Source organism: Lepidothrix coronata, unplaced genomic scaffold (genome assembly GCF_001604755.1).
Source record: "Lepidothrix coronata isolate B3197 unplaced genomic scaffold, Lepidothrix_coronata-1.0 Scaffold30, whole genome shotgun sequence".
Taxonomy (NCBI): Eukaryota; Metazoa; Chordata; class Aves; order Passeriformes; family Pipridae; genus Lepidothrix; species Lepidothrix coronata.
This window is the reverse complement of record NW_016690210.1, coordinates 1,645,055-1,670,690: the sequence shown is the minus strand read 5'-3', so window position 1 is coordinate 1,670,690 and position 25,636 is coordinate 1,645,055. Positions and strand designations below refer to the sequence as shown.

The following is a 25,636-nucleotide window of genomic DNA, read 5'->3' as shown; positions in this document are numbered from 1 at the left end:
TGCCCCGCTCCCCCGGTCCCGGGAGACAAGAGGGGCCTCTGGAACACCCACCCACTCGCCCGGCCCAGGAAGTGACGCCGGGCCGGTCCCCCCCCGGCACACACCTGACTCACCTGACTCACCTGGGCGGGCGGACGGCGGGGAAGGAGGGAGGGAGCGGCGGCGGCTGCGCTCGCTCCGCGGAGCCGGGCGGTGTTCGGGAACAGCGGCAGCGATGGCCAAGGACAGCGGCTCCCCGTGGGCCATGGGACTGCTGAAAACCTTCGAGGAGAACGAGTTCGGCAGCTGGGAGAAGATCGGCTCGGGGGGGTTCGGGCAGGTGTACAAGGTGCGGCACCTCCACTGGAAGACCTGGCTCGCCATCAAGTGTTCGCCCAGCCTCCATGTGGATGAGAAGTAAGGGGGCGACGAGGGGAATCTGGGGGGGACGACGACGGTGCTTTTCCCACGGGGGCATCCCGGAGCCCTCGGTTGCCCCACAGCTCCCTGCGGTTGCCCTTGCGTGGATGTGCAGCTGGGGGGAGCCGCGGGGTGACTGAGGGCTCCCCATCCGCAGCCTTGCCTGCCTCGCAGCCCTTTCTTCCGACAGCAGCAGATAGGATCAGATATTCCATGTGCCTTGCCTGTTCCCTCGGAGCCACTCGGAAAGCATTTTTGCCCTGCCCAGGTTGTGCGTGTGTTGGCTTGTGCTAAAAGCAGTGGGCCTGCTGCGGCTCCAAAGGTCCTGGAATCCAGTCCCGAACGGGAAATGCTGAATGGGACTCAGGGGCTTCTCAGTGGGCTCCCTGCCTTGAGCAAAGCAGTCCTTTAGCTCGCAGGTGTGTTAGCTGTGACTCCTGTGCGGTAGTAGCAGGTTTAGGGTGAGGGGCGTTGGGGTGTGGGTGCTGTAGCCGCGGGCTTGGCGTCTTTTGGGAGTGGGTGCTGTAAGGAGACGTGCTGGGAAATGTGTTCACCACGTTCAGCTCAGGGCCAGCGCCTCTCCCTGTGTGTCTGTGCTCAGGGTGAGTCCTCACGGAGCAGTCCAGTGTGGGGCTGTGTTGTAGGGCAGGTAAAGGTACCACACAGTGGGAACCCCCTCCAGCCCACCTGCCCTCTGTGAGTAGCTGTGGTCTGTGATGGACTGTGCTGTGCTCATGCTGTGTATGGGATCATAAAATGGTTTGGGTTCAAAGGGGCCTTAAAGATCATCAAGTTCCCACACCCCTCCATGGGCAGGGACACCTTCCACTACACCAGGTTGCTCAAAGCCCCGTCCAGCCTGGCCTTGAACACTTCAAGGGATGGGGTCCTACTGAGTGCAGCTCTCCTTTCCTAGGAGAGGAAGGCTGCCAGATGCATCTTTAGAAACATCCTTCTGTTTTAGGGACAGGAGTGATTTCCAGCAGTCAGCATCTGTGCAGAAGGAGGTGAGTAGGGTCCAGTCGCATTCACAGAGCTTTTCCAGCTCCACCTTGATCTTTGGGATCTTTACCAATTCATGAGCTGATTCTACAGTTCATTTTTTGAGAAGTGAGGTTGGTTCAGTCCCAAAAGGTTTTCATTGTTGTGGATCCTGAAGGAGGAGGGAGATAAGCTGCCTCAAGATTGAAAATGTAAGCCCGTCTTCTACAAGATTTCTGGGGTTGTGAGGCATCTTTTCCATTATCTGAATTGCTGACTTTGCTATAGGCATGGCTTATGTAGTATAGTAAATGAAATTAAATGTCCTTTTTAAGAAAGGGGAAAGGGAGAGTTTAATATATGCATAGGGTAGATGTGCTGTCTGTGAATTAAATGGAAAAGACCTCAAAGTTGCAGAGGTTGTTTCATTGGGTTAACTTGCAAGCCCTCCTACCATTAAAACTTCAAAGTAGATTTCAGGCTTTATGCTTATTGAGGCCTAATCAAAATAGTACTGTAGCTGATTAATTTTTCAGTTAGGATTAAAACATGTCTTAAAAATAAGCCGGAACGTTTGTTACACTTTTAGTTTGCAAAACGCATCTGGAAGTTTACTCCAGAAGTTAATTTTCACTCTGAGTCAAAGGATGCTGTCACCTATTTTAATATGAACAATTAATTTTGAGAGTTGCTACCACAGCTGTATATTAATGTATCCTGTGTGCAGTAGGGAACCACCTGTCCCTCAGTGGCTGTGAGGTGTGCACATACTGGAAGACCATACAAACATCCAGTGCAATAAGCAAAAATGCCTGGAGAATTTGGGAACTTTGAGGGCGTGGTGGGGCTCCTGCAGCTTCTGATTCATTTCAATAAACCAATCCTTGAAACACTAATTTATTTTACTGTAGAATTTGTGCTTGAGGGGGAGCATTGATTAGAAACTGGAGGGTTCCTGGCCTTTGAAGCAGCTGCCCTTACAAAATAAAGCTTAGCTGCATTTTTTTTTTTTATTACTAGTTCTCCTTTGGGTTTTGGGTTGCTCTCCCGTTCAGGAGTTGGTTCCACTGAGACTTTTCACCCAAAAACTTTTCTAATAAACCTGTGCTATTCAAGTGGTGGGGTGGGGGGCACAGACAAAATCAAACACTGCCTCTTTAGTCCGCAGGTCGAAACAAGCCTGTGTAATTAGACTGTTAATCCAGGAGATTAACTTGACTAGCTGTTACTTGGAACCCTGTGAAGAGCTAGCAGAATTGCCAGTGGTATCAGAAACATTAACTGAAAAACAGGGAGGCTTTTTCTGATGTATTTATTTGGTACCACATTAAAACCCTGTTTGTAATGGCTCGGTAACGCTCTGTAGTCTCTCTTGCTGTGCTTCTGCAGACAGTGAGAGATTTGGAGTAATTCCCTTGGCAATTATCACATCACAGAGCCAAGTGGCCTCCAGCAGAAGAAAAACTGAATGTAGAGCCAGAAGTGCTTTTACCTTTAAGCCCAAGCCCTCTCAGACAATCCAGCCAAATTCCATTCCTAACACCTTGTTTGCTCCCACTTTTCCCAGTCCCCTGAGATTGCATTTCCCAAATATGACTCAAGGTGCTCTCAAGGTGGGGAGGGTCGATGTAAGTCCGAAGGAAAAGAGTGTGACAAAGAAAGGTGGAGGAGCCTCTTCCCCCAGGACTTGCAGTGGAGAGGGCAAAGCCACTTCTCTTTACCCGTGTGGGCCAGGATGGAAGTGTGGCCTGGAGAAGAAGGGTGGGAATCTTGGAGAGGATCCTTTGTGGATCTCTTACATCTGAACATAAATGTGCAGACTGTGACGGGTGTGAACGAGGCAACATTTCCTGGAGAGGGCTCCTCACTGGAGGTGTCAGCCGTGGAGGTGACTGCAGGGTTGTGGAGGTAGAAAGATCTGCCTTCTTCACTGGGGAAAAAAAAATTAGCAAAGCCCTGTGTGTACCTCCCTCTACATACCCTGGATTTGGGAGCGGAGCAGGATTTAGAAGTTTAGGAGGTTTTAGAAGTTTAGGAGGTTTTAGAAATGCCTTGCTGTTAGCGGAATCTGTGTTTATTTAGGCGATGAAGGTGAATAAACATCTTGGCCTCTGGATGTGTAGGTAGAACCTAATACTCTCCTCGTGCTCCTTAAAGAGTAAAAGTGAGCCTGGCTCTCCAGTTTAACCTGTAATCCTCTGGTACCCGGGCTGTGCTACAGAGGTCTGTTAGCAGGGCTGAGATCTGTTAACCTGAAAGAAGGAGTTTTTTTTCTTTTTTTCTTTTTCCTTTTTTCCCCCAACATATTCTGCCCAGACCACGCAGTGGTTTTTCCTGTATTCTCTTATTCACGTTCTTCTCTGAGGGTCAGCAATGTGCAGGTCATTAAAGATGTTCCCTGCAGAGCAGAGGACGCTGTATGCCCTTAAAACATATGCCACGATGCAGATTGAAAAGAGTTCCTGAAGAAATTCAGAGGTGTTAATAATTTTGTGGACCCCATCTGCACCACCAGCAGTTTTTGCATTCCCTGACTTCCCTGGGCTGAGAGAAGCCTGGCTGCTCTGCCTCTGGAGGTGTTTAACACAAATGGCCCCATGACAGGTTTTCAGGGCCTTTTTTGAGTTTCTCTGGAGCAACTTTAACTGCTCTGTCTCAGACTCCATTAGGGAAATGTGGTGGCAGCGGTGGGGGAATATACAACTGCAAGGACTGCCTCGTGAGTTTAAAGCTGTGTTTTTGTAACAGTGTTATCTCTAGGGCATAAAGATTGGATACACACAAATGCAGATACAGCCGTAATTCCTGCTGTTCTTGTGGCAGGGTTTGTGGTACAAAGGCTGGGCCCTGGGGAGCGAGGTGGTGGGCAAGAGCAAGTCCCTCGTCTCTCCTGCAGAATCCAAAGAATGCAGCCCTGTCTGTCGGGGCTCTGACTTTGAGTGGAAGCAGACAGCTCTTTTGAGGATGTCAGAGGTCTCCCATTCATGTAATATTTGTGATTGCTTTGAAAATGGCTGTTCTGTAATGACTTCTCTGACAAAGATGCTGTTTGGCACTGGACTCAGTACTAGAGCTCTTGATGTGTGTGCTCCTGTCTTCTAGGTCCATTGGGGCCCCTGGTGGTCTAGTGGTTAGGGCGCAGCACTCTCACCGCTGCGACCCGAGTTTGATTCCCGGCCCCCCGGGCAGATGGAGCTCGTTAGCCCTGTAAGGCAATCCATCTAAGAGAAGGTCACTCTAAACAAACCCTATGTCCTGAGACCCGGCAGATGAACCTCAGGATTAAAGGGTGGGCTCAGTTCAGCGCACGCTGTGTCTCACCTAAAAAAATCAACTGCACAGGCTCGAAGGGTAAAGACCTTTCCCAAATCTTCACTCGCGAAGACTGGCCATACTACTACTAGGTCCATTATAGGGGGAAGTGTGGGCACCCCATGATTTACATGAGTTCAGCTGTCATATTTGCAAGTTTTTCCTTTTTCCTTTTTTTTTCATTTTTTTCCTTTTTTTCCTATTTTTTCCATTTTTTCCCTTTATTCCTTTTTTCCTTTTTTCCTTTTTCCCTTTATCCCTTTTTTCCCTTTTCCCTTTTTTCCTTTTTTCTTTTTTTCCTTTTTTTCCTTTTTTCCTTTTTTCCTTTTTTTNTGTAATGACTTCTCTGACAAAGATGCTGTTTGGCACTGGACTCAGTACTAGAGCTCTTGATGCGTGTGCTCCTGTCTTCTAGGTCCATTGGGGCCTCTGGTGGTCTAGTGGTTAGGGCGCAGCACTCTCACCGCTGCCACCCGGGTTCGATTCCCAGCCCCCCGGGCAGATGGAGCTCGTCAGCCCTGTAAGGCAATCCATCTAAGAGAAGGTCACTCTAAACAAACCTACGTCCTGAAACCCGGCAGATGAACCTCAGGATTAAAGGGTGGGCTCAGTTCAGCGCACACACTGTGTCTCACCCAAAAAAATCCACTGCACAGGCTCGAAGGGTTTCCCAAATCTTCGCTCAGCGAAGACTGGCCATACTACTACTAGGTCCATTATAGGGGGAAGTGTGGGCACCCCATGATTCACATGAGCTCAGTTGTCCTATTTGCAAGTTTTTCCTTTTTTTTTCATTTTTTCTTTTTTTCCTTTTTTTTCCTTTTTTTCCATTTTTTCCCTTTATCCCTTTTTTCCTTTTTTCCTTTTTCATTTTTTCCCTTTTCCCTTTTCCCTTTTTCCTTTTTTCCCTTTTTCCTTTTTTCCTTTTTTCCTTTTTCCTTTTTTCCTTTTTTCCTTTTTTCCTATTTTTCCTTTTTTTCCTTTTTTCTTTTTTTTTCCTTTTTCCTTTTTTCCTTTTTTTTCCTTTTTTCCTTTTTCCTTTTTTCCTGTTTTCCTTTTTTCCTTTTCTTTCTCTTCTTTCTCTTCTTTCTCTTCTTTCTCTTCTTTCTCTTCTTTCTCTTCTTTCTCTTCTTTCTCTTCTTTCTCTTCCCTCTCTTCCCTCTCTTCCCTCTCTTCCCTCTCTTCCCTCTCTTCCCTCTCTTCCCTCTCTTCCCTCTCTTCCCTCTCTTCTTTCTCTTTCTCCTCTTTCTCCTTTTTTTCTTTTTCTTCTTTTTTTTCCTTTTTATCCTTTCTCCTTTTTCCTTTATCCTCTTTCTCTTTTTTCCTTATTTCCTTTTTCGTTTCCTTTTTTTCCTTTTTTCCTTTTTCATTTTCTTTTTTCTCTTTTTTGCTAAATTTTTATTACCATAATGGTAGGATATAGTACTAGAGGGGGAGGGGAATGGAGCCAAGGTTCTTAAAGAAGATAATTCTGACTCTTTAATCGTGTAGGCGTTAAATAAGAAACTATTATAACAGAGACTAGTCCTGTGCCTCTTGACTGAGAAACCCCACCTGGAGCTTTTCTTTTCCTCCACTTTGGATAATGCAGAATAATTTCTAAGCGCTAGGAGTAACTGAGCAGTGTAATACACACCCCCGTCCCATCCTTTGATCTGTTAAATGTGAACTTGGAGGATCCCTGCAGCATCCTTTGTTGCAGCATTAGCACTTGTGTACTGAGGCGATGGGCTCACTGAGAACACCTCAGCCGACTGCCAGTGGCACCTCGTAAGGGAAAAGGGAAGGGAAAGACCTTTGATCTTTGCCTGATGCAGATCTTGTTTTAACGAGCTGTTTGTGTTAATACGAGTAATGCAAGTGCACTCCAGCGCTTGGCTGATGACTCTTTTGGCTCTCTTTATTTCGTCTTCTTTCCTTTTCTGTTTTCTGAAGGTGACAGGGGCCTTTTGGAAAGGTATTTGAAAGCCGACTTGTCTCCCCTTGGCTGTGCCAGACCGCTGTCTGATTCAGTTTTGAATGCTCTGGGTATGGGAAAGTGCTAAAGGTGGCAACTGTTGTATGGGGGCTTTATTTAAACAGGCAAATTAGATAAAGGGCACTTGCCTGTTCCTTAGTAAGTTAATTCACTCAGTTAACCGGGTCTGGTTCAAGCAGAAAGGGAGCTTTTTATTATTATTTTGTTGAAAGTGAAAATTCTCTTTTTGTAGGGAAAATGCCCCATTTCGAGCAGCCGATCTCTGTGGTTTTGGTGATGCTCTCTGAGGCTGTTGTTAGCCCGAGAACCCCATCCCCGGGAGCCTGGTGGTTCTTGCTAGACTTTAGCTGTTGCTGGGTTCTTGCCTTGCCTTGGAGGGCTCAGACAGGTATTTTACATCCCTGACTCCAGAGCTCAGCCCGCCGAGGCCTGGTGAATTATGCTGGCTATGCATGTGGCTTGGGGGCAAGGAGTTGGTTGTGTTATTCATGGGCACTCCCTTCCAGCGTGCCAAGGAGCAAACTGGGTACTTGTCTGCAAAGGCAATTATTTCACAAGAAAGTTGCTGTAGGGAGCAGCAGGAGCCAACATGGTTAATAGAGAGAAAAGATTTCCCTTATCTTTTTTTTTTCCTCTCAGCGTGTAAGTCCCTCTTAAACCATTTCTCAGCCTGATCTTGCCTCTGAAATAGGTCTGATGCTTCTGGCTAAGCTCGACTTGCTCCTGGTGTGAAATGTTGCCTGAGTCAGGTGGTTGCAGGCTGCCACAGCAGGTGAGGAGCAGGCAGCAGACCGTGTTCCTACTTTGGTTGGGTTTACATCCCACAGCAGGCAAAGCAGAGGGGAACCGGATTGTCCTAATGTGGAGTCTGAGGGCCAAATGACAGCTCCCAAAATCGCTCCCACGTGGGAGCACCGAGGGTCCCTTGCAGGCTGTGAGTGGTGTGTGCTGCCCCCAACTCATCCAAGCACTGGGGGGACTCGCTTTGCTGCATGAAGGTTGGACTCGGCATTTCTCTTTTTGGAAGAGGAGAGTGCTTCTAGCTCGGATTTAAATTTTTTTTTAAAAAGAAGTTTGATGGAGCTGATAGCTGTGCTGTGGCAGAGGCTCCCACAGCAGTAACTGGCATCACTTGTTACTGGCACAGGGCACAGACTGCGGCTGGGGCAGGATTTGTCTCCAGGTGTTTTCCAGGCAACAGAGCTTTTTGCCTTGCAGAGGGTACAAACATCTTCTGATCAGCTGTTGCAGTTGCTGAGAATGTGCTCCCTGAGCTTTATGTTTAAACCCTGATATCTCCCAGGAGAGTTGGTCACCCCAGAACGCCTGCACAGGGGTAGGGGAGCATCAAAGCAATGTGGTTTTTTTTTTCTTTCAAAGTAGGACCCTCTGCTTACCAGGCATCTCTGTTAAAACTTCTTCCTGTTACTTCAGGTACTGCTCTGCATTAAATAGCATACACATCTTGGGTACATTGCAGGAGCTGTTGTGAAATAAGAGAGGGTCTGTTCAGGAAATATGACCTGTCTGACCTCCCTGTGTCCTCCTGTGCATCGGTGGGTGACAGCAACAGTGATGTCACCAATTGTGAACAATACCCACAGCCCAAAGCTGCTCTGGGTATTGTTCATTGTCACTAATAAAGCAGTTTTTTAGAGACTGAAGGTTCTTTCACCAACCATTTGTGGCCCCTCTTTGTGGGCACAGTCAGACTGGGGAGAGGACACTTGTTTCCTCTTTTCAGTTCGATGCCCAGTGGGTCCCTCTGGGCTGTTGCAGAAGTGAGTGAGGTGCAGGGGAAGGGCACAGCAATTAAGGGTCTTGACCTGGGAGGCTGCAGCTTGGACTGAGTAACACTTAACCCTCCACAGGGTCAGGCTGAAATGACCTGTAAACAACCCGGGGTGCTCATTACACCTGCCAGGACCGGGCCTGTTACATAATTTAAAATGCTGCACCGGGAGTTTTTGGCATCTGCTGGAGCTGAGTGAGCACAGTGATGGAGTTGTCAAATCTGTATTTCGAGGACAGGGAGGCTTTTGTTGTGCCTCCCTGGCTACAGCAGGCAGTTTGCTCCCCTAAATGGTGGCTCCCAGGGACTTCTCTCCCAGCACTTGGGTTGGTGGATGGCCGCTGGAGCAATGCTGTCCGTGCTCTCTCCTGATTAACTCAGCCTTATGACTCACAAAAAGTTAATGACTTTAGCCCAAGGACTTACAGCAGTGGTAAATGTGGGCTCTGCATGTATTGTCCTCGTTCTTAACAGCACAGCATAAACATCAAAGCGGGGAGATGGGCTTTGTGCTCGGGATATTTGCACTGTGGAAGTGTGTGCCTCGCCTGTTTTTCGTCCTTTAGAAGCATAAAAAACAGAGTTAGTAAACGTGGAAATACACCTGGAGTGCAGGCTGGTGAGGTGTAGCATGGTTCAGTCAAGTGGGTTATAAGAAATGTTTTGTGCATGTCTGGTGGGAGGAAAAACATTTAATTTACTCCATCCTTCACCTTCCCTTCTCCTACCCAGGGAGCGCATGGAGTTACTGGAAGAAGCCAGGAAGATGGAAATGGCAAAGTTTCGCTACATCCTCCCTGTTTATGGCATCTGTAAAGAACCGGTCGGCTTGGTCATGGAATACATGGAAACGGGGTCTCTGGAAAAGCTCCTGGCTTCCGAACCTCTGCCCTGGGAACTGCGCTTCCGCATCATCCACGAGACAGCCGTGGGGATGAACTTCCTGCACTGCATGTCCCCTCCACTGCTCCACCTGGACCTCAAGCCTGCAAACATCCTGCTTGATGCCCACTACCATGTCAAGGTATGCACTGGACAGTCCGTGCCAGGGACTCACCTTTGGATATTCCCGCGTGGCTCCTGCCAGGTGCAAAAAGCCTGGGAAAAACCAGCAGCATTCCTTTTGAATTGGAAAATGCCCACTGAGCCAACCGTGCCAATCTCCAAATTTAAATCTTGAGATCAGCTCAGTTGGTTAGAGCATGGTGCTAATAACACCAAGGTTCTGGGTTCTATTCCTGTCTGATCCATTCTCTTAAGAGTGGCACTTGATGACCCTTGTGGGTCCCTTCCACCTCAGAATACTCTGTGAAAATATACCCAAATAAACCCCAAAACTAAATCCACCTGATTATGCACCATTTTGGTACATAAATAGAAGTACAGTTAGCAAACTTGTGAGAACTCCCCTGAAATTTTAGAAGGATGCAGTGAACTCTGGTTTTGAGACCTGATGGGTCCTGCTATAAATTTCCTCGCAGCAGGGTCATGGGGCAGATGAGAACAAAGAGAGAAAAGCAGTGTGAACCTCTAAATCATCTCTGCCACTTGCACAGCTCCCAGTGGTTGCCTTGTTCTGTCTGGGTCTTCCTGGCTTTGTATGCACCACTAAATACACAAATCTCATTTACAGCTGGAGTCTGGAGAAGCCTTCCCAGAGGCAACTCATTTTGCCCTTTCATTTGCTCAGAGCATGTACAGTGAACAAGCATCTCTGTCCTGACTGTTTGTGTCTGCCAGAGGTCACCTAAAGGAATTTTTTGTGGCTGTAACAGCGTGAAATTCTTTTTGTTATCCATTTCCAGAGTAAGCCAGCAAACTTGTTAGCCTTCTCTGTTGGAGGTTCTGTTTTGACAGCTGGACCAAGGAGGTTGTGCTTGCTTTCTCATCTTTCCTTTGGGAAAGGAAACAGACTGAAATACAGCTTTTTCCTGGGTTTCTTAGGACTTGGTTTTTTGTTTTTGTTTGTTGTTTGTGTGTTTAGCAGTGCCATAATCCATCTGCTCCTTGTTTTCCTGCCCCCCTCACTGGTCAAGTGGCTTTGGTCTGGCTGTACCCTTCTGAAACTGAAGTTTTCATTGAATAAAGACATCTCTCCTGATGTCATGAGAGGGTTGGAACCATGAGAGGAGTGAGCCTCTAATGAAATCACACTTGTGACAATCTCAGCTTTTTTTACTGGGCCTCTGAGTGCTTTACTTCTTAGAAGAATTTTCTTTCTGAGGCAGGAGGCATCTACAGGTGGTCATGCTATTAATACAGGAACATCAGGATCTGAAATGCTGAAAGCCTGTTCTCACACACTGGTGCTGAGAGGCTTGTGCTAGGTATTTATTTACTTAAAGTTCATGCTTGCTTGCATAACTTCTTAAATTCCTAATTCCTGACTCATCCATGAGCCAAGATATGAAGGCTGTATTTTTCTCACTGTTTCAGGAGGTTGAAATGCCTGATATTCTGCCTGCTGTACAGCCTGTATCTGGGTGGTGATGTAATACGAGGGGGCAAAGTGCAAAATGTACAAAAACTAAAAAAGTTTCTGGTGAGGTCATTGCTGACATCCCTAAACTGTTGCTACTCACTCATGAAACGCATGAAGGTCTTCAGACCCTTCCCATGAAGTTCAGAAAAGAATGGTCTAATCCAAACCTTTTCCAGCCAGCAGTCCTTTACATCTGCAGGCATCTTGGGAACCCCTCCAAGCAGCAAAGCAGACCTAGGAACCTATATGCAAAACAAGAGATGAACGTGTTCTGTGAGGCGCCTTCACTTTAAAAGTGTGGCCCCAAACCTTCTTTTTGTGTGACGTGAAACTCATAATTAAATTTCAGACCCTGCAGCTTGATTTAATGTGAATTTTCTTGCTGGAAGGCTACTGGAGCTGCTGATGGAGGTGTTTTTTTTTAAATGTTAGCATTAATTTAGCAGGTGACCTGTCCCTAACAGAATCCTGAGGTGAGTGAAGAGATGTTGCACGCTGCAAAAGATGAGTTTGGAGGTAGGGAAGACTTTTATAAACTGTTTGCCCTTGAGCCAGGAAACAGCCAGCCTTGCAGTGGAGCACATTAGAAATGCTGCTGTGCCATACTCGGGTTAAATGGCAACACACCCTCCTTCTTTTACGAGGACAGTGCTCACTGTAAAGCCCCAAGTGAGGCTGATGACTAACACAGTGCTGTTCTACAGAACTTATCATCAAGTGGGTGCCTCCATATCATAAAGCCTGTGTCTTACATAAGTGTGTGCTGAATTTTGTCCTTGGGAGGGTAATTAAGAGGATGGGATTAGCCCGAGCAGGGATACAGATAGAGAGATATTAACTTTACCAAAGGCTCGTTGGGGGATTCCTTGGGGGTTTAAAATACGTGGGTATAATACGTGCAACACAAGGTGAAGCTTTGCTGTTTTTTGGAGGATGGATTCATGCATCCTCCCTTGGGAGCTGGTGGTGGGACCTCCCTTTCCTACCATGTCTTGCTCCACCTTGGTTGCCTTAAGCAGTGTGGTTTCCTTGGGAGGATTATCCCATACCCAGGCAGGCTTTGTTAGCAGGGATCAACCTGCATTTTTTCTTTTCCTTACTATCAACCTCTTGCTTCTAGTTGTACCAAGATCCTCCCTGCCCCTTTCTCCAGTGCATATATGCAGCCTTCCAGTATTTACAGGCTGTTCAATACCTATTTTTTGCTTAACTCCCCCACGTCTTATGAGCTGCTGCTTCATCTCTCCTGCCCTCCGTGCACGTTGTTGGTTGTCTCCCCTGAGCTACCTGTGATGTGGCAATCACTGGCACAGGGGAAGCAATGCCACATTCCAGCACTGCCCTCGTGGGCTGTGGGTTTGCTGTGATCCCTTCTTGGATGTGATCTCTGTCCAGGGGCCCTTTGCAGGAGACTAAACACCCCACCACGTGCAGAAATCTCATACCCTGACTTGTTGCCAGCTGCCCATGCCCTCGTGCTCTCTCTCTCTGCTGCTTCCCAGGTTTCTTATCTTCAGTATCTCATGGTCAAGAGTGTTGGTTTTTGCTCAGGTATTTAAAATGAAGTCAACCCGCAGCCTAATACTTCAGGGCAAAAGCCTTATTTTAAAGTTCTTGCTTCTCTTGCTCTCCAGCCTGATTTTTTGCAGCTCCTCATCTTGTCATATATATGTGTACACACACACAGATACATGTGTGTATGTGTGGGTTCATGCACACACAGAGGCAAGCCCGACCAGTTATTTTTCATCTCCCAGATTTTGCTTTTAAAGAACTCGAAGCAGAATGAGCTGCCCTCAGCTGTGCACTGCTGTGAGCTCACTGTAGTTGCTTTTATCCCCTCCCCAGTTCTCCAGTTTAAACCAGTGTGGAGAGTGAAGTTTGCTGCTGTGTTGTACTGTGCTGATGGTCTTGCTAAACATGGGTAGTAGAAGTGATCTTCACTTTTACTTGTTTCAGCTGAAGAAGAGGCTGCAGAATTTCTGAGCATGGATTTAGAGGCAGCCTAGTCAGATGGCAAATTTCTTGATCGGAAATCTTCTTAATGTAGGTGGTTAAGTGCAGGTCCAAGTGATACCCAGAGGCCAGGCTGGTGAAGAGCAGTTGTCTCTCTTTATTAGAATACCTGATGTAGTTAGCACAGCCACTTTGTTATCAGCTGCAATTGCTCTGCTGTTATCAGAAATGAGGAGAATCTTTATTTTGTGTGTCCCTTCTGGCTGTTTCCCACCCTTCCTGATCAAGGTTTCCATGCAGGGCTGTTGTTGTATGGCTCTTTAATCCCAACCAACAAAGCTGGTTTGCACCTTGATCAATTCTCTGATTGATCTAATTGTGGTGGCACAGGGGAGGGAACAAAACCACCCTTGTTACAGTAATGCAGATTTATGATGGATTAAAATGGATGTTTGGCTTTGGTTCGTGCTGCTTCTGAAGAGAAGCATTACAATTGTCCCACCTGAAATGGGTTTTGAGGAGTTAAGGTTTCAGGGCAGACTGGAAAAGGATGGAAATATAGCCTGTTTCAGAAAGACTTCTTTTAGTAGCTAACTGAAGTGTGTTCATAAACACTGAAGTAATGAAATAGGTTTGAAGTGCAGATGCTGGTTGTGTCTATACCTGGAGTTAATTTTTAATCATAATTTTTAGTAGTCCAAACGTGTGCATATTTCCTAAAAATTTCTGTCTTTCTTAAAGAACAAAACTGAATCAAAGAGCCTTTCTCCCTTACCCCCAGAAAAACCAACCAAACAAAGCAACCCTCCCACCCCCAGACATCTGAAAACCCTGTAGACAAATGTGGTGGCATTCTCAACATGCAGGTGCACAACAGACTTTGGACAGAGACAAATACTGGATGTGCCAGCAAGCGATTAAAAATTAATCTGATGGATTTGTTACCTATTTCATGAAAAAAACCTTTTGTTGAACTCTGTCCCTGAGTCCGTGGCAGTGGGTTCTTGAGTCTTACTTGCAGGAAAATGCCATGCAGGATCAGGAGCTATGGGCTCATTCAGGACATAAGGAGCTAAGGGCACAGTTCAGGATGGTCTGTCAGGAGTCATTAGTTAAAGAAAACACTTTCCAAACACTGATTTCCAAGCTAGATCCCTGCAGTGTTCGGGAATAGCTGACTGTAGTAACCACTGTAGTTATGTGAGCATATCTTCTAGTTAAAAAAAAAAAAAATTACAAAAAATACTTTAACAAACCCAAACCAGCTAAAACTTTGCAAGTGAGTGTTTTTCTACAAACCAGAATGGAAAAAAAAATCCACAAACGACAGAGGCAGAGAAAGGCCAGTGTGCACGGTGTGCTCAAGTTAAAACAAACTAAACTTAAAAAAAAAGGAAAGAAACCCAAATCTCCAGGTCTTGGGATCTCTCGGTAAAGTCAGTGTTGCTGGGAAGGAAGGAAAACACGTGCAGCTCCCCTCCCCAGCCGGTGCTCACGTGTTTGTTCTCATGCAGACCTTTAAGGAGCGGAGCTGTCTGAACATGAACCATCCCACTGTCTGCGTGGGCTCTGGCCAAGGTTTCCTTTTCTCTTCTTCCTACCCCTTCACCGCGGGTTTTGCATGAAGCCTCTGTCGCCTCCGTGTCTCCTCTCAGCTCTGCTGATACCAGGGGTGCTTTTGAAGCACGGTGGGACCCACCTGGAATAAAAATAACCGGTGCGAGGAGCGAGACTGCGGGTTCGCAGGGCAGATCCCGGGGTGGGCTGCAGGGATAGTGGGGATGCAGAGGAGGGAGTGGGGAGGGCTGCTCCACTTCCACTGCCTGCACCAGCAAGGGTGCCTTGTGTTGCAGAACGAGGTACCTGGCAAGCAGTTTAAAGGCAAAATAGGTAAGTTAAGTGGCTGTATCTTCCACCCACTGCGCAGTTCCCACTGGTGTTTAAAGAAGCTGCATAACTAAACACACCGTGCAGTTGTGGAAAATTTACCCTAAAGGAACTAATAAAAGCCACAAAAAGCTGTCTGCAGAATCTCACTGTTTTGTCGCAGCCTGCAAGATAAACAATTCCCCAATTTCCAGTGCTTTCTGCAGGGTTTGGTATGATCAAAGCCCTGCTCTACAGGTGAATTTCCTTTTAATTGGTATAAAACGCAGTCCTTCACAGTAGGTAGGGGCAGGTCTACAAGGTGAAGTTTTTGCTAGGCTAGGGGGGATATTCTATGTACTTTAGCCATTTCTTAGTTTGTAGGGTGACTGAGACTTTTTCTATCTAACGTGCTTAGCTCCTGCCTTAGCCCCCAGCCTTACATTCCCACATGGCTGGTGGCTCTGAAGGTAGGAGTGTCACTGTGCTGCCTGCATTTCATCTCTATTTCTTAACTGACACAGGAGGAAACGCTGTGCATTGTTTAGACAAAGAGGAAGGTGAATGGCTGTAATTATGCCTGGATTTCTTGAGGTGTATCCAAGCCTCTGCTCCGCGTTAATCAAAGGACAGCGGCGCTTCTCCGAGTCGGATCCGTTCAGACTTGCAGCGTTCAGTTCATCCCTTACCCTGACACCACGGGGCTTGTGGGATGTTGGGGCTGTGCTTTTGTTCTCCCGGTGGAGCACTACGGGGCTTGTGGGATGTTGGGGCTGTGCTTTTGTTCTCCCCGTGGAGCACTAAGTGCCCCGAACTCATGCAGCGCTTCCCGGGGTGGTCGATTCAGCTCTTCCCAGAGTTAAGCTGGATCGCAAACCCGGGTTTCTTGACTCCTTGCAGCTTTCCTGAACTCCACTGCTTGGCTTGTTGAGGAGTCCAGCAATCCCCCACTGAGACTGCAACCCCACAAGCAACTATTCCTCCAGCTGACTACACTTTTTTCTCTTTTTCCCCCTTTTTTTCCCTTTCATTTTTTTTTTCTCCACTCATTCTCACATTACCCCGCAGATTTAAGACACAGATGGACAGCAGGTTGGATATACCTGTGTGCTAGGGGACAGGACTTCTCCATCTCCTGAGAATGCCTCTGTTGAGCTCTCTGTCCATGGGAGAGGTTCTTCCTGAGGCTGTGTGGGTTGCTTTGTTTGTTTTATGGCAAAGGGAGATTCCTAGCATGGCTGTGTAACCTGCCTGTTCTCCAGGAGGCTGAAGCTGGCAGCAGTTTTCTCCCTTTCCAGTAATGGACACATGTTACAACTGGTTTTGTGGTATCTTTAGAGAGAAACTTCTGAAAGTGTAAAGTCGCAGCCTATTAAAAAAAAAAAAAAAAAAGCTTTTTTTAATTATGCTTGTTGTTTTGAGGGAGAACTTTCTCAAAGGAGAAGCTGTGAAGATCAAAAGGGGAATGAGTCACTGAAAGACCTGAGTATTTATTTTAAGCAGGGGTGCTAAGGTGAGGCTAATTTAGAGATGCATCACTCAAAAAAAAAAAAAAAAAAAAGCTTTTTTTAATTATGCTTGTTGTTTTGAGGGAGAACTTTCTCAAAGGAGAAGCTGTGAAGATCAAAAGGGGAATGAGTCACTGAAAGACCTGAGTATTTATTAGATAAAAAGCATGTATAAGTCGGGGTGAGGGGGAATCTTACCTAACATGTAGGCAAAAATCAGTGGGCTGAGTGGTCCAAAAAGACTTGACTTTCCTTGAAATTTCCACTTAACATAATAGACATTTTTTGTCCAGTGGGAAATAACTAAGACAAAGGAAATTCCTTGCCTATCTGTTTGCTCAACGATTGGTATGCCCTTGAGAGCAAATGAATGCATATTTGTTTGACACTTCAAATTAAAGTGGAGGTGTGTCCTTTTTATATAAACTTGCTGTCACTTGTTTTGTTCATTTCAGCTGCGTTCGCTGCGTCACTGCTCCAACTTGCTGCATCTCCTGGTTGCCAGAAAGAATTCCCTGTGTGGGTTTTGGATGTGTGTGTGTGTGTGTGTGTTTTCATCTGTTTTTTTTTTTTTTTAAAACATTTGGTGGCTCTGGTGTTGGGTTTGGTCCTTGTTGGCATGGTCAGTGTAACAGTGGTGTCTGGAAGGGCAGTTCTCTAGAGCTCACTGGAGAGCCCAGGATGTTTAAACACAGCACACAACGTGAGGTTACGTAGGGAAAGGGGGTGGCAGGACCAATAATTATATTAAAGTAGTTTGCACTACCTAAATTTGACTGGGTTTAAATTACAATAAATTGTCTTGACTGTTTGTTGTGTTTGCTATGTAATGGGCTGACATGCTGCTGCTTGCAAAAACTGCTTGCCTTTATTTTATTTGCTTCTTTTAGCTTAACCATCAAGAAAATCCTACCAGGGCATTACGCTTCCAGAGGTGTTTTCCTGGCTTAATATTTCTGAACAGCAGCTCACTGTATTTGTTGGGTCATCCTGTTACACCTGTAGTTCTTTGCTGAAAATTTTTTGTGAACACCTTGAAAAATCTAATGGTACCCTGTACTTTTCTTCTCCTCTCCCCTCCTCCTTTTTTTTTTTTTTTCCTTGCAGATTTCTGACTTTGGACTTGCAAAGTGCAATGGCTTGTCCCATTCCCATGACATCAGCATGGATGGCTTGTGTGGCACAATTGCCTACCTTCCTCCAGAGCGCATCAAAGAGAAAAACAGGTGTTTTGACACCAAACATGATGTGTACAGGTCAGTTAACTACAAAAACACTTAAAACCACTGTTGGTAATGCTGTAAAACGAGCCCTCTTTTTCTGGTTATAAAACCTAATGAAGTATGAAACCCCTAAATCTAGTTAGAGCCTCACGTGTCACATTTGCTTTGCTTTTTGCAAAGCCTTTACAGGGTAGAGGCCTTTTAAAAAAAAACTGCATCTGATCCTTGGTCTTGAAGTTATTTATTAGCAACTGGCATGGGAGGCACTCTGCCCACCTTTAATGTCCCATCTAAAAGTACATCTTGACCTACTTCTTGAGTCTGTGACAGAATTCTTAGTTATCTTCAGTGGATTTCATCACTAGGTCTTTGGCTGTTCTTTCATGGCAAGATGATTAGGAAAAGGAAATCAGAGCTGTAGATTAAAGAGATATGTGTTATTCTAAATGGAATGTATTTCTTTAAAGTCGTCTCACAGGGTAAAAGCATTAAATTAAATCCACTGTAATGCTTTGCTGCTCTCTGATTTTGTCAGTGTTGATGTGGGGTAGTTGGTAAATGCTACCAAGAACTTGGCAGCCTCCAGCAAGTCCCTCTGTTTGCTGCCTCAGGTTCCTCCCTGCAAAAGCTTGACTTTGAAGTCGTGGTTCTTGGCTGCATCTTGCTGTGTGTGTTCAGCTGAATTAGATGCAGAAGTGGAGGGACAAAGAAAATAACCTAGGAACATAGAAAAATAAATTATACTTCTGTGGGTTTTTTTGCTTTGTTTAAAAAAAATAAAATTTAAAAATTGCTATTTTCTAGAAATAATTTTTTTGCTTTTTTATTTTTGGTAGCTTTTCCATTGTGGTTTGGGGAGTTCTCACACAAAAGAAGCCTTTTGCAGGTAAGTTGTGGGTTTGTCTTGGAATATTTTTCCATTTTCCCACTGATAAGTACGCTTCCTGCCCCACCAGCCCCAGATTATGTGTATGACCTCCAAAGTCCTGCACACTTGCGTGGTAAACCCTTTTAAGTTCTCCAGTTCTGATCACAAATATAAGTCCTCCTGTGTCCTACTCATAAAAACAGAGCCCATATTGCTGCAGGGGCCCTTGTCTGCCCCTTTTTGCTCCCGCTGGCGTTTGCTGCATGAAGCTCCACGTTGGTGTGTGGCCTGCTCAGACTTCTGATATGCTGGCAAAGCCAACCTGGCAGGCAGCTCTGCTGTCTTCTCTCTGTAGAGAGGTTCTGTAGTTTATTTGTAGATTGTGGGTACAGATTTGTTCCTTTAAAAAAAAAAAAAAAGGCAAGCTGTCTGTGAGAATAAGCCTTGTTCCACCCCACAGTAGATGCACCTCTCAACAGGCAGCTATTTATTCTTTATGACTTTTCCTGTGTCTATGACTGGTCTATGTATAGCAGACATGTCTGAACAAGTTCCAGTCTACTATTAATTTTTCCTCCCTGTGAGAGATTCCGTTTAGCCCAATGGTTGGTTCACAGTCAGGGGCCACATTATGGCACTTCTTGATTCGTGTTCTTCCTTCACCTCTATGAACACTTCAGGTACTTGCTCTAAATAAAACTTAAGGTTCAGTTTTCTCGCAGCAGATATGGAAATACAAAAGAGAGGTAGCAAAGAAATGTTTGAGTTTTTTTTCCTCTGGTTCTGTGTCTTTTTTTTTTTTTTGGATGGAGAAAGAGCACAGTCGCTCATGGACAATTGTTTTTAACTGATACATGGGAGAGCAGGTGTTACTGCATTGAAAAATGTATTGTGGGAGAAGACAACCATCTTTTTTTCCCCCTGTTGATAAGAACTCCGAAAAAAAATGCATGAAAACAAAATTTCAGCACTCTTAATGCTCTTAGACAAAAGAGAAATGATTCCTTTTGCTGGGAGATCTTAATTTGTGTTGCCTTTGCTTTACAGAGGAAAACAACATTTTACATATTATGGTAAAAGTAGTTAAAGGCCACCGCCCAGAGCTACCTGCTGTTTCCAAATCCAGACCTCATTCATGTAATAACTTGATCAAACTGATGCAAAAATGTTGGCAAGATGATCCTGGTGAACGGCCAACATTTCAAGGTAAGATTTCCTCGTAACTTGGCTCCCCATTTATTCTTCTGTGAGTCACGTTACTGCTCAGGACTCTGCTAATCCTTGGGGTAAATGCTGTGAACCTCTGTGACAGAATAAATAGAGCACATTGTGTGGCAGAGACAATGATACAGGCCACTTACTCATTTGTGGAGGAAGGGATTATCCGAGGACATGTCTGACCATGACGGTGTTATGTAAACGGGTCAGGAGCAAGCCTGGTACTGAACCAGTCGATCCATTTAGCCAGAAATTGTGATCATTTCTGATTGTGTGTGTTGGGGCAGAGGGCAAGCTGGAGTTGGTGTGGTTTTCAGGTTTTCACCATACCAAAGCACTGAAAGCCCTGGCTCTTGAAATTTGCTCTTGTGTGTTGAGAAACTGAGTTATTTTCTTGTAACGAAACCATTTGTACCGTCATTTTTCTTCAATAAAAGGCAACTCTGGTGAAAGGCTTGAACTTGTCCAAAGCACCTGTTAGGAATTCAAACGTGCAGAAGGATGTAGCAAGTGCTTCCACCATTTAGCATTAATGGAGGAGATTTGCCTCTTCCCTCTCCTTCTGCTCAAACAAGGAATGGGGACTGAAGGGATCCTGTATTTTAATAAACATGTCGAAGTCTGCCAGCAGTGCATTGGTTCTCATTTCACAGTCAATCCTGCAGTGTAGCCACTGTGTAACACCAGTCTGGTTTGAATGTAAAAATGAATTGTTTGGGCAGCCTTGTGCACATTTTGCTTCGCTGCACTCTTGTGCCCACTGATGAGGTGTTAGGTGGAATAGTCAGAATTGGAGTCTTTCTTCCACAGTATCTCAAAGCTGTTAAGTTCTATTGCCAGAGAGAGACAGCAGGGCATCTCAAAGTCTCCTGTAAGAAAACCCTAAAACCTTCTCTTACTTTCTTCGAAGAAATCACTTCACAAACAGAGGCCCTCTGTGAAAAACCAGAAGATGAAACAAAAGAGATGATAACTCAGGACCTGGACACCAAGAATTCCCCGGAGCAGCAGCCTGAGGTATTTTCTCTTTCACTTCTTGTTCAAACATGATGGGTTTTGTGAGGAACAGTTTCCTCTGTGACCTGTAACGTCCCAAGCAACCTTCTCTTTGCTGCTTTTGAGCACTGCCTTGCCTGATAGAAGTGGGTCTTGGTGAAGGACTGGAATGCCAAAGTGACAGCAGGAGCATGAAATGAGCTCAGGAAAACCTCAGTGCAGCACCAAATGCAAGTGGATCTTACTCTGTTGAGGGAGAGCAAGACAGTTAGGAAACAAAAGCTGGAATGATGTGGATGTTACTGATCTTAAAAACCACTGTAGACAGAAGAGCCACATAGCTTTATTGGCTGTGTGAGTACTGATGGAAGCTGCCCTCCTGCTTCTGGAAAAATTTCAGCGACCTGGTTCATAGTTTTCATTTAATACAAATAGTCTGTAAAGGCCACCTGCAAATTAAGAAATTTATGTTTCTTCTCTAGGGCCTCGTGCTCAGTTTTCTTTGCTGACCCTTCTAAAATGCTTGTGTGCTTCTCTTGAAGGGGATTTGTGCACTGTCTCAGAAGAAACAGGAGCCTGGTCTACCGTCAGTTAAGGATTACAGTCTCTCAGAGTTATTGTCTCAGTTGGATTCAGGGATTTCACAGACTATGGAAGGCCCCGAGGATCTCAGCCGCAGCTCCTCTGAGTCCAAACTTGCCTCCAGTGACAAGCGGCTTTCAGGAGTTTCATCTGTAGATTCAGCTTTTTCATCCAGAGGCTCCCTTTCCCTTTCCTTTGAAAGGGAGAGTTCAGGTAATGGTCAAGTTTTTCTTTGTAGTTGTTTGGACTGGGGCATGGGAGTCAATGGGTTGGAGAGTAGTCATGTAAAGAATAACATTCTGGACATTACTGTTAGCCTTGCTTTCTCTTGCTGTCAGCGCTACAGATTTGTTTACTGGAGGTAGTTATTTAAAAGAAAAAAATAAATATAAATAAAAGAACATTATGTGGTTCCCAAATGTGATCTAATGAGAAATAATAAATCTCATTTACTCTTTGAAAAGGAGTGACCTGAACTCCCATCAAAGCAGTTGTAGAATCAGTCACGTAGAGGTTGGTTTGGAAGGGAGGTCACATAGTCCAGCATCCCGCTTGAAGTGGGATTAAAGCCAATGCCCAGTCAGGTCAGCTGAGTTTGTGGCTTTTTCAGTTATACCAAGCCTAAATCTGAGCACCTTTGTTTTTGCAGAAGACTCAAGCCACCCTCTCAGCAGCCCCTGTGAACAATGTAATAAAGCCCCCCTCACTTTTCAGTCCAGTGCTGCAAAACCCAGACATCTATTTTCCAGTTGAGTAAACAATGATTAGCACAGAGAGATCAACCACAGCATCCTCTGGTCTTCATGTCACAAGAAACAGAGTTAGTGGGGTTCCAAATTTGACCTGAAATTGTTCTGGGACAGTTGTGGGACAGAAGGGTGGATTGGTTTGCAGTCAACTCATTGCTGAAGCCAGCATATCTGTTAGTCATGGCCAGGTAAGGTTTGATGGGTATCAGAAATGTGATGATGTCTTTTCCATGGAATTATAGGACAGTTGGGGTTAGAATGGACCTCTAAAGGTCATCTAGTACAACCTTCTTGCAACGAGCAGGGACATCTTCAATTAGATCAAGTTGAATGTTTCCATGGATGGGGCATCTGTCACCTCTCTGGGCAACCTGCTGTTCCAGTGTTTCACCACCCTCATTGTAAAAATTTTCTTCCTCATATCCATTTAGATATTGGTACTACGGACATACAGAAGAGGAAGCTAACGGAGGCAATTCTGTCTGGAGATACCAGCAAGCTGATGAAGATCCTCCAGCCTCAAGATGTTGATATTGTTTTAGATGGGAACTCCAGCCTTTTGCACTTGGCTGTTGAAGCTGGTCAAGAAGAATGTGTCAAGTGGCTCCTCCTGTACAACGCTAACCCTAACCTCACCAACAAGAAAGGATCCACCCCTCTTCACATAGCCATTGAGAAGAAAGTTAAAAGCATCGTGGAGCTGATTATGGCTAGGAAAATCAACGTTAATGCCAAAGACGAGGACCAGTGGACTGCCCTTCACTTTGCTGCCCAAAACGGGGATGATTTCAGCACCAAAATGCTGCTTGATAAGAATGCCTCCCTAAACGAGGTCGATTTTGAAGGCAGAGCCCCCATCCACATAGCCTGTCAGTACGGCCAGGAGAACATCGTGCGGATCCTGCTGAGGAGAGGCGTCAACGTGAACATCAAGGGGAAGGACGACTGGGTGCCACTGCACTACGCTGCCTGGCAGGGCCACCTCCCCATCGTGAAGCTCCTGGCCAAGCAGCGGGGAGCGGACGTGAACGTGCAGACCGTGGACGGAAGGACCTCGCTGCACTTGGCCGCCCAGCGAGGGCACTACCGCGTCGCCCGGCTCCTCATAGACCTGGAGTCGGATGTCAACGTCCAGAACGCCCTCCTGCAGACTGCCCTGCACATAGCTGCTGAAACCGGCCACACCAGCACCTCCAGGCTGCTCCTGAAGCACGGCGCAGACATCGAGGCAGCCACGGCAGAGGGTTACACGGCTCTGCACTTGGCGTCGCGCAGCGGCCACTTGGCCACAACAAAGCTGCTGATGGAGGAAAGGGCCAGCGTTCTGGCCAGGGGCCCGTTAGACAGGACAGCCTTACATCTTGCTGCAGAAAACGGGCACTCTGAGGTAGTGGAAGAACTTGTCAGTGCAGAAAATATCAACGTGCCTGACAGCGAAGGGTTCACAGCTCTTCACCTGGCTGCGCGAGGAGGGCACGCGAAAACAGTCGAGGTTCTCTTGAAGCACGGGGCGCACACTGACATGCCGAGGCCCAAGTGTCACACCCCGCTGCCCCTCGCTCAGCAGAGCAGCAATAGCTCACTTACTGTGTTGTTGAGTGACACTTAAGCCAAAGGTGCCAGAAGTGATACTTTTTAGTACCTGGTGTGAGGAGGCTGCTGGAGCTCAGCTCCTCAGGGCCTCCTGCAGCTGTGCAGTGACCCCACCAGCGGTGTCAGTGATGGACTGAGGTGCAGCCAGCAGAAGTTTGAATGTGTGATGAGACTGCACGTGGATGTAAGGCCCCGAGCTGGAGTCTGCCACGCCGTGGTCTGTGTCATTCATTCTGCACATGCCCTGCCCTGGCTGGATCTGGACATTCCCCTCCTGAGAGTGTTGTGAGAGAAGGATGTGACTTGTGGGTTCCCCCTGCCGCCTTTTTATTTTTTTTTGTTTAATGTGCCAAACTAATTTAAGAACTAACATTATGCTTTTTTATTTTCCTCAAACAAAACAAAAATATTTCATAGATTTCTGGTTTACTGCAGTGATCTGTATTTTGGGCTGAACGCCTCCAATGTAGAATAAATAAAACACCAATCTGCTTGAAGTTAACGCAAGAGATGAGGAAAGAGCTATTTAAGATAATCATGTTTCTGGTACTTTTTTTAATGGAGACATTGATTACAGATTTCCACGTACTCAAAATTTACGAGGCAGACTTAATAGCAATGCAGGATTCCAAAAATAATAAGCAGAAGTAAAAGCTTAACACTGGTGTCTTCATATGCAGTACCACCTTGTGTGTATTCTAAAATCAGTAAGCTGAACTAAGTGCTTAGTGGTTTGTCTTAAATAAACAAGTCAAAAGCTAAAATTCGTACTGGACTGGAACTGGATGGTATATTCTCACACTGTTGTACCAATTTACAAAACAATGTTTGGAGGGGCCGATGACCAGACTGATATACTGTGTATATAGGATTTCTACCTGTTGTATGCTTTTTTCTACTGAAGAAAATAGATTGCTTAGAGTGGGTATGTTTTAATACGCCTTTTAATTTCACTCTTTTCAAAGTACAAATGTGATCTGTTATTAATAAAAGATTGTGTTCTATATCTGTCTGTATTTTGTAGTTGTTAATTAAAGCAACTGAAAACCCATTGAGCAGCAGCAGCACACAACTGTCATGTGTTTAATGATCATGGAATCACAGCATGGCCCAGGCTGGGAGGGACCTTTAGAGATCATCCAGTTCCAACCCCCTTGCCATGGGCAGGGACACCTTCCACTTGACCAGGTTGCTCAGAGCTCTGTCTTGAGTTTTAAGGCAGTTCACTGACTGCAAGTAGATGGTGAAGCCACGCTCGTGCCAATACGTGGAGGTTACAAAGCAATACCCCTGTTAGCAGAGCATGGCAGTCCCAGCAAGCTCCTGAAGCAGCTGACAGTGAAGCTTCTCATTAAACAAACAAAACTGTATTTTTCCTACTGCTTCCTTCAGCTTCTTTTGAGACCAGTAAGGTGGTCATGTTTCATTAAGCTGTGCTTAATCAGTCTCTCATTATAGCAAATGCAACTACAGACCACTTGGTCTCTTAGCACTGTGCTTAAACCCTTGGCCTGGCCTAGCACACACCATCCCCTTCTATTACAGAGTACCCTGAACAGTGAGATTTGAGATACTTTAATTCCAGTGTCTGCCTGAACTGCAAAAGAGCTGTAAGACCAGGGAACAGCAGTCTTGCACCTCGTAATAAAGGTGGTTCACACCAGCAAGGCAAGGGGAAAGTACACTTATAAAATGCTTTTAAAAGAGCTCAAGCAGTGCTTTGCTAGTACATTCCTTCAGTGCCTAATAACAATAGCACATTAGCTTCTAATTAAACATGAGGCCACACTCATGAGTCTTTGTTTCCAGGCTGTCTTTCACAATAACAGGCACCAGCTATGCATTACATAGAAGGCAACACAGCTGGCACTAGACAAAAAAACAACCAAAGGATTGCAAAGACATGCTGCCACTGTTGGAGTGGGTATTTGTCCCTGTGAACCAGCCTTCCTTGGGGGCAGGAGGGGTGAATGGGGGTGCTAAATTAGCACTAATGCAGCAATTAGGAATTGCTGTTTTGTAAAGGTCTCCTACGGGTGACTTTTCTGGTTGATTGTGCGTCCTTTAACTTTGTTCAAGTCCTAACTGCGCTGTTGACCTGAAGCTTACAGGCATTTCTTTGTCTCTTTCCAA

General features: G+C 45.7%; 1 protein-coding gene across 2 annotated transcripts; it reads left to right on the top strand.

Moving 5' to 3' along the window:
* On the top strand, positions 1–24,507 carry RIPK4 (receptor interacting serine/threonine kinase 4). 2 transcript variants are annotated; one of them, XM_017811065.1, is made up of 8 exons: positions 1–396; positions 9,195–9,486; positions 17,382–17,530; positions 18,334–18,383; positions 19,413–19,571; positions 20,494–20,600; positions 21,122–21,374; positions 22,342–24,507. In XM_017811065.1, the coding sequence occupies exons 1-8, from the start codon at positions 215–217 to the stop codon at positions 23,517–23,519; spliced, it is 2,370 nt and encodes a 789-aa protein (XP_017666554.1). In that variant the 5' UTR covers positions 1–214; the 3' UTR covers positions 23,520–24,507. The 2 variants fall into 2 exon arrangements, with proteins under 2 accessions (XP_017666554.1, XP_017666555.1); XM_017811066.1 differs by lacking the exons at positions 1–396; positions 9,195–9,486 and adding an exon at positions 11,388–11,460.
* The last annotated feature ends 1,129 nt before the right edge of the window (positions 24,508–25,636 follow it).

Coding starts and splice junctions, on each gene's coding strand:
- RIPK4 (XM_017811065.1), top strand. CDS start 215: ATGGCCAAGGACAGCGGCTCCCCGTGGGCCATGGGACTGCTGAAAACC. Junction 397..9,194: donor AGCCTCCATGTGGATGAGAA/GTAAGGGGGCGA, acceptor TCTCCTACCCAG/GGAGCGCATGGAGTTACTGG. Junction 20,601..21,121: donor CCCCGGAGCAGCAGCCTGAG/GTATTTTCTCTT, acceptor CTTCTCTTGAAG/GGGATTTGTGCACTGTCTCA.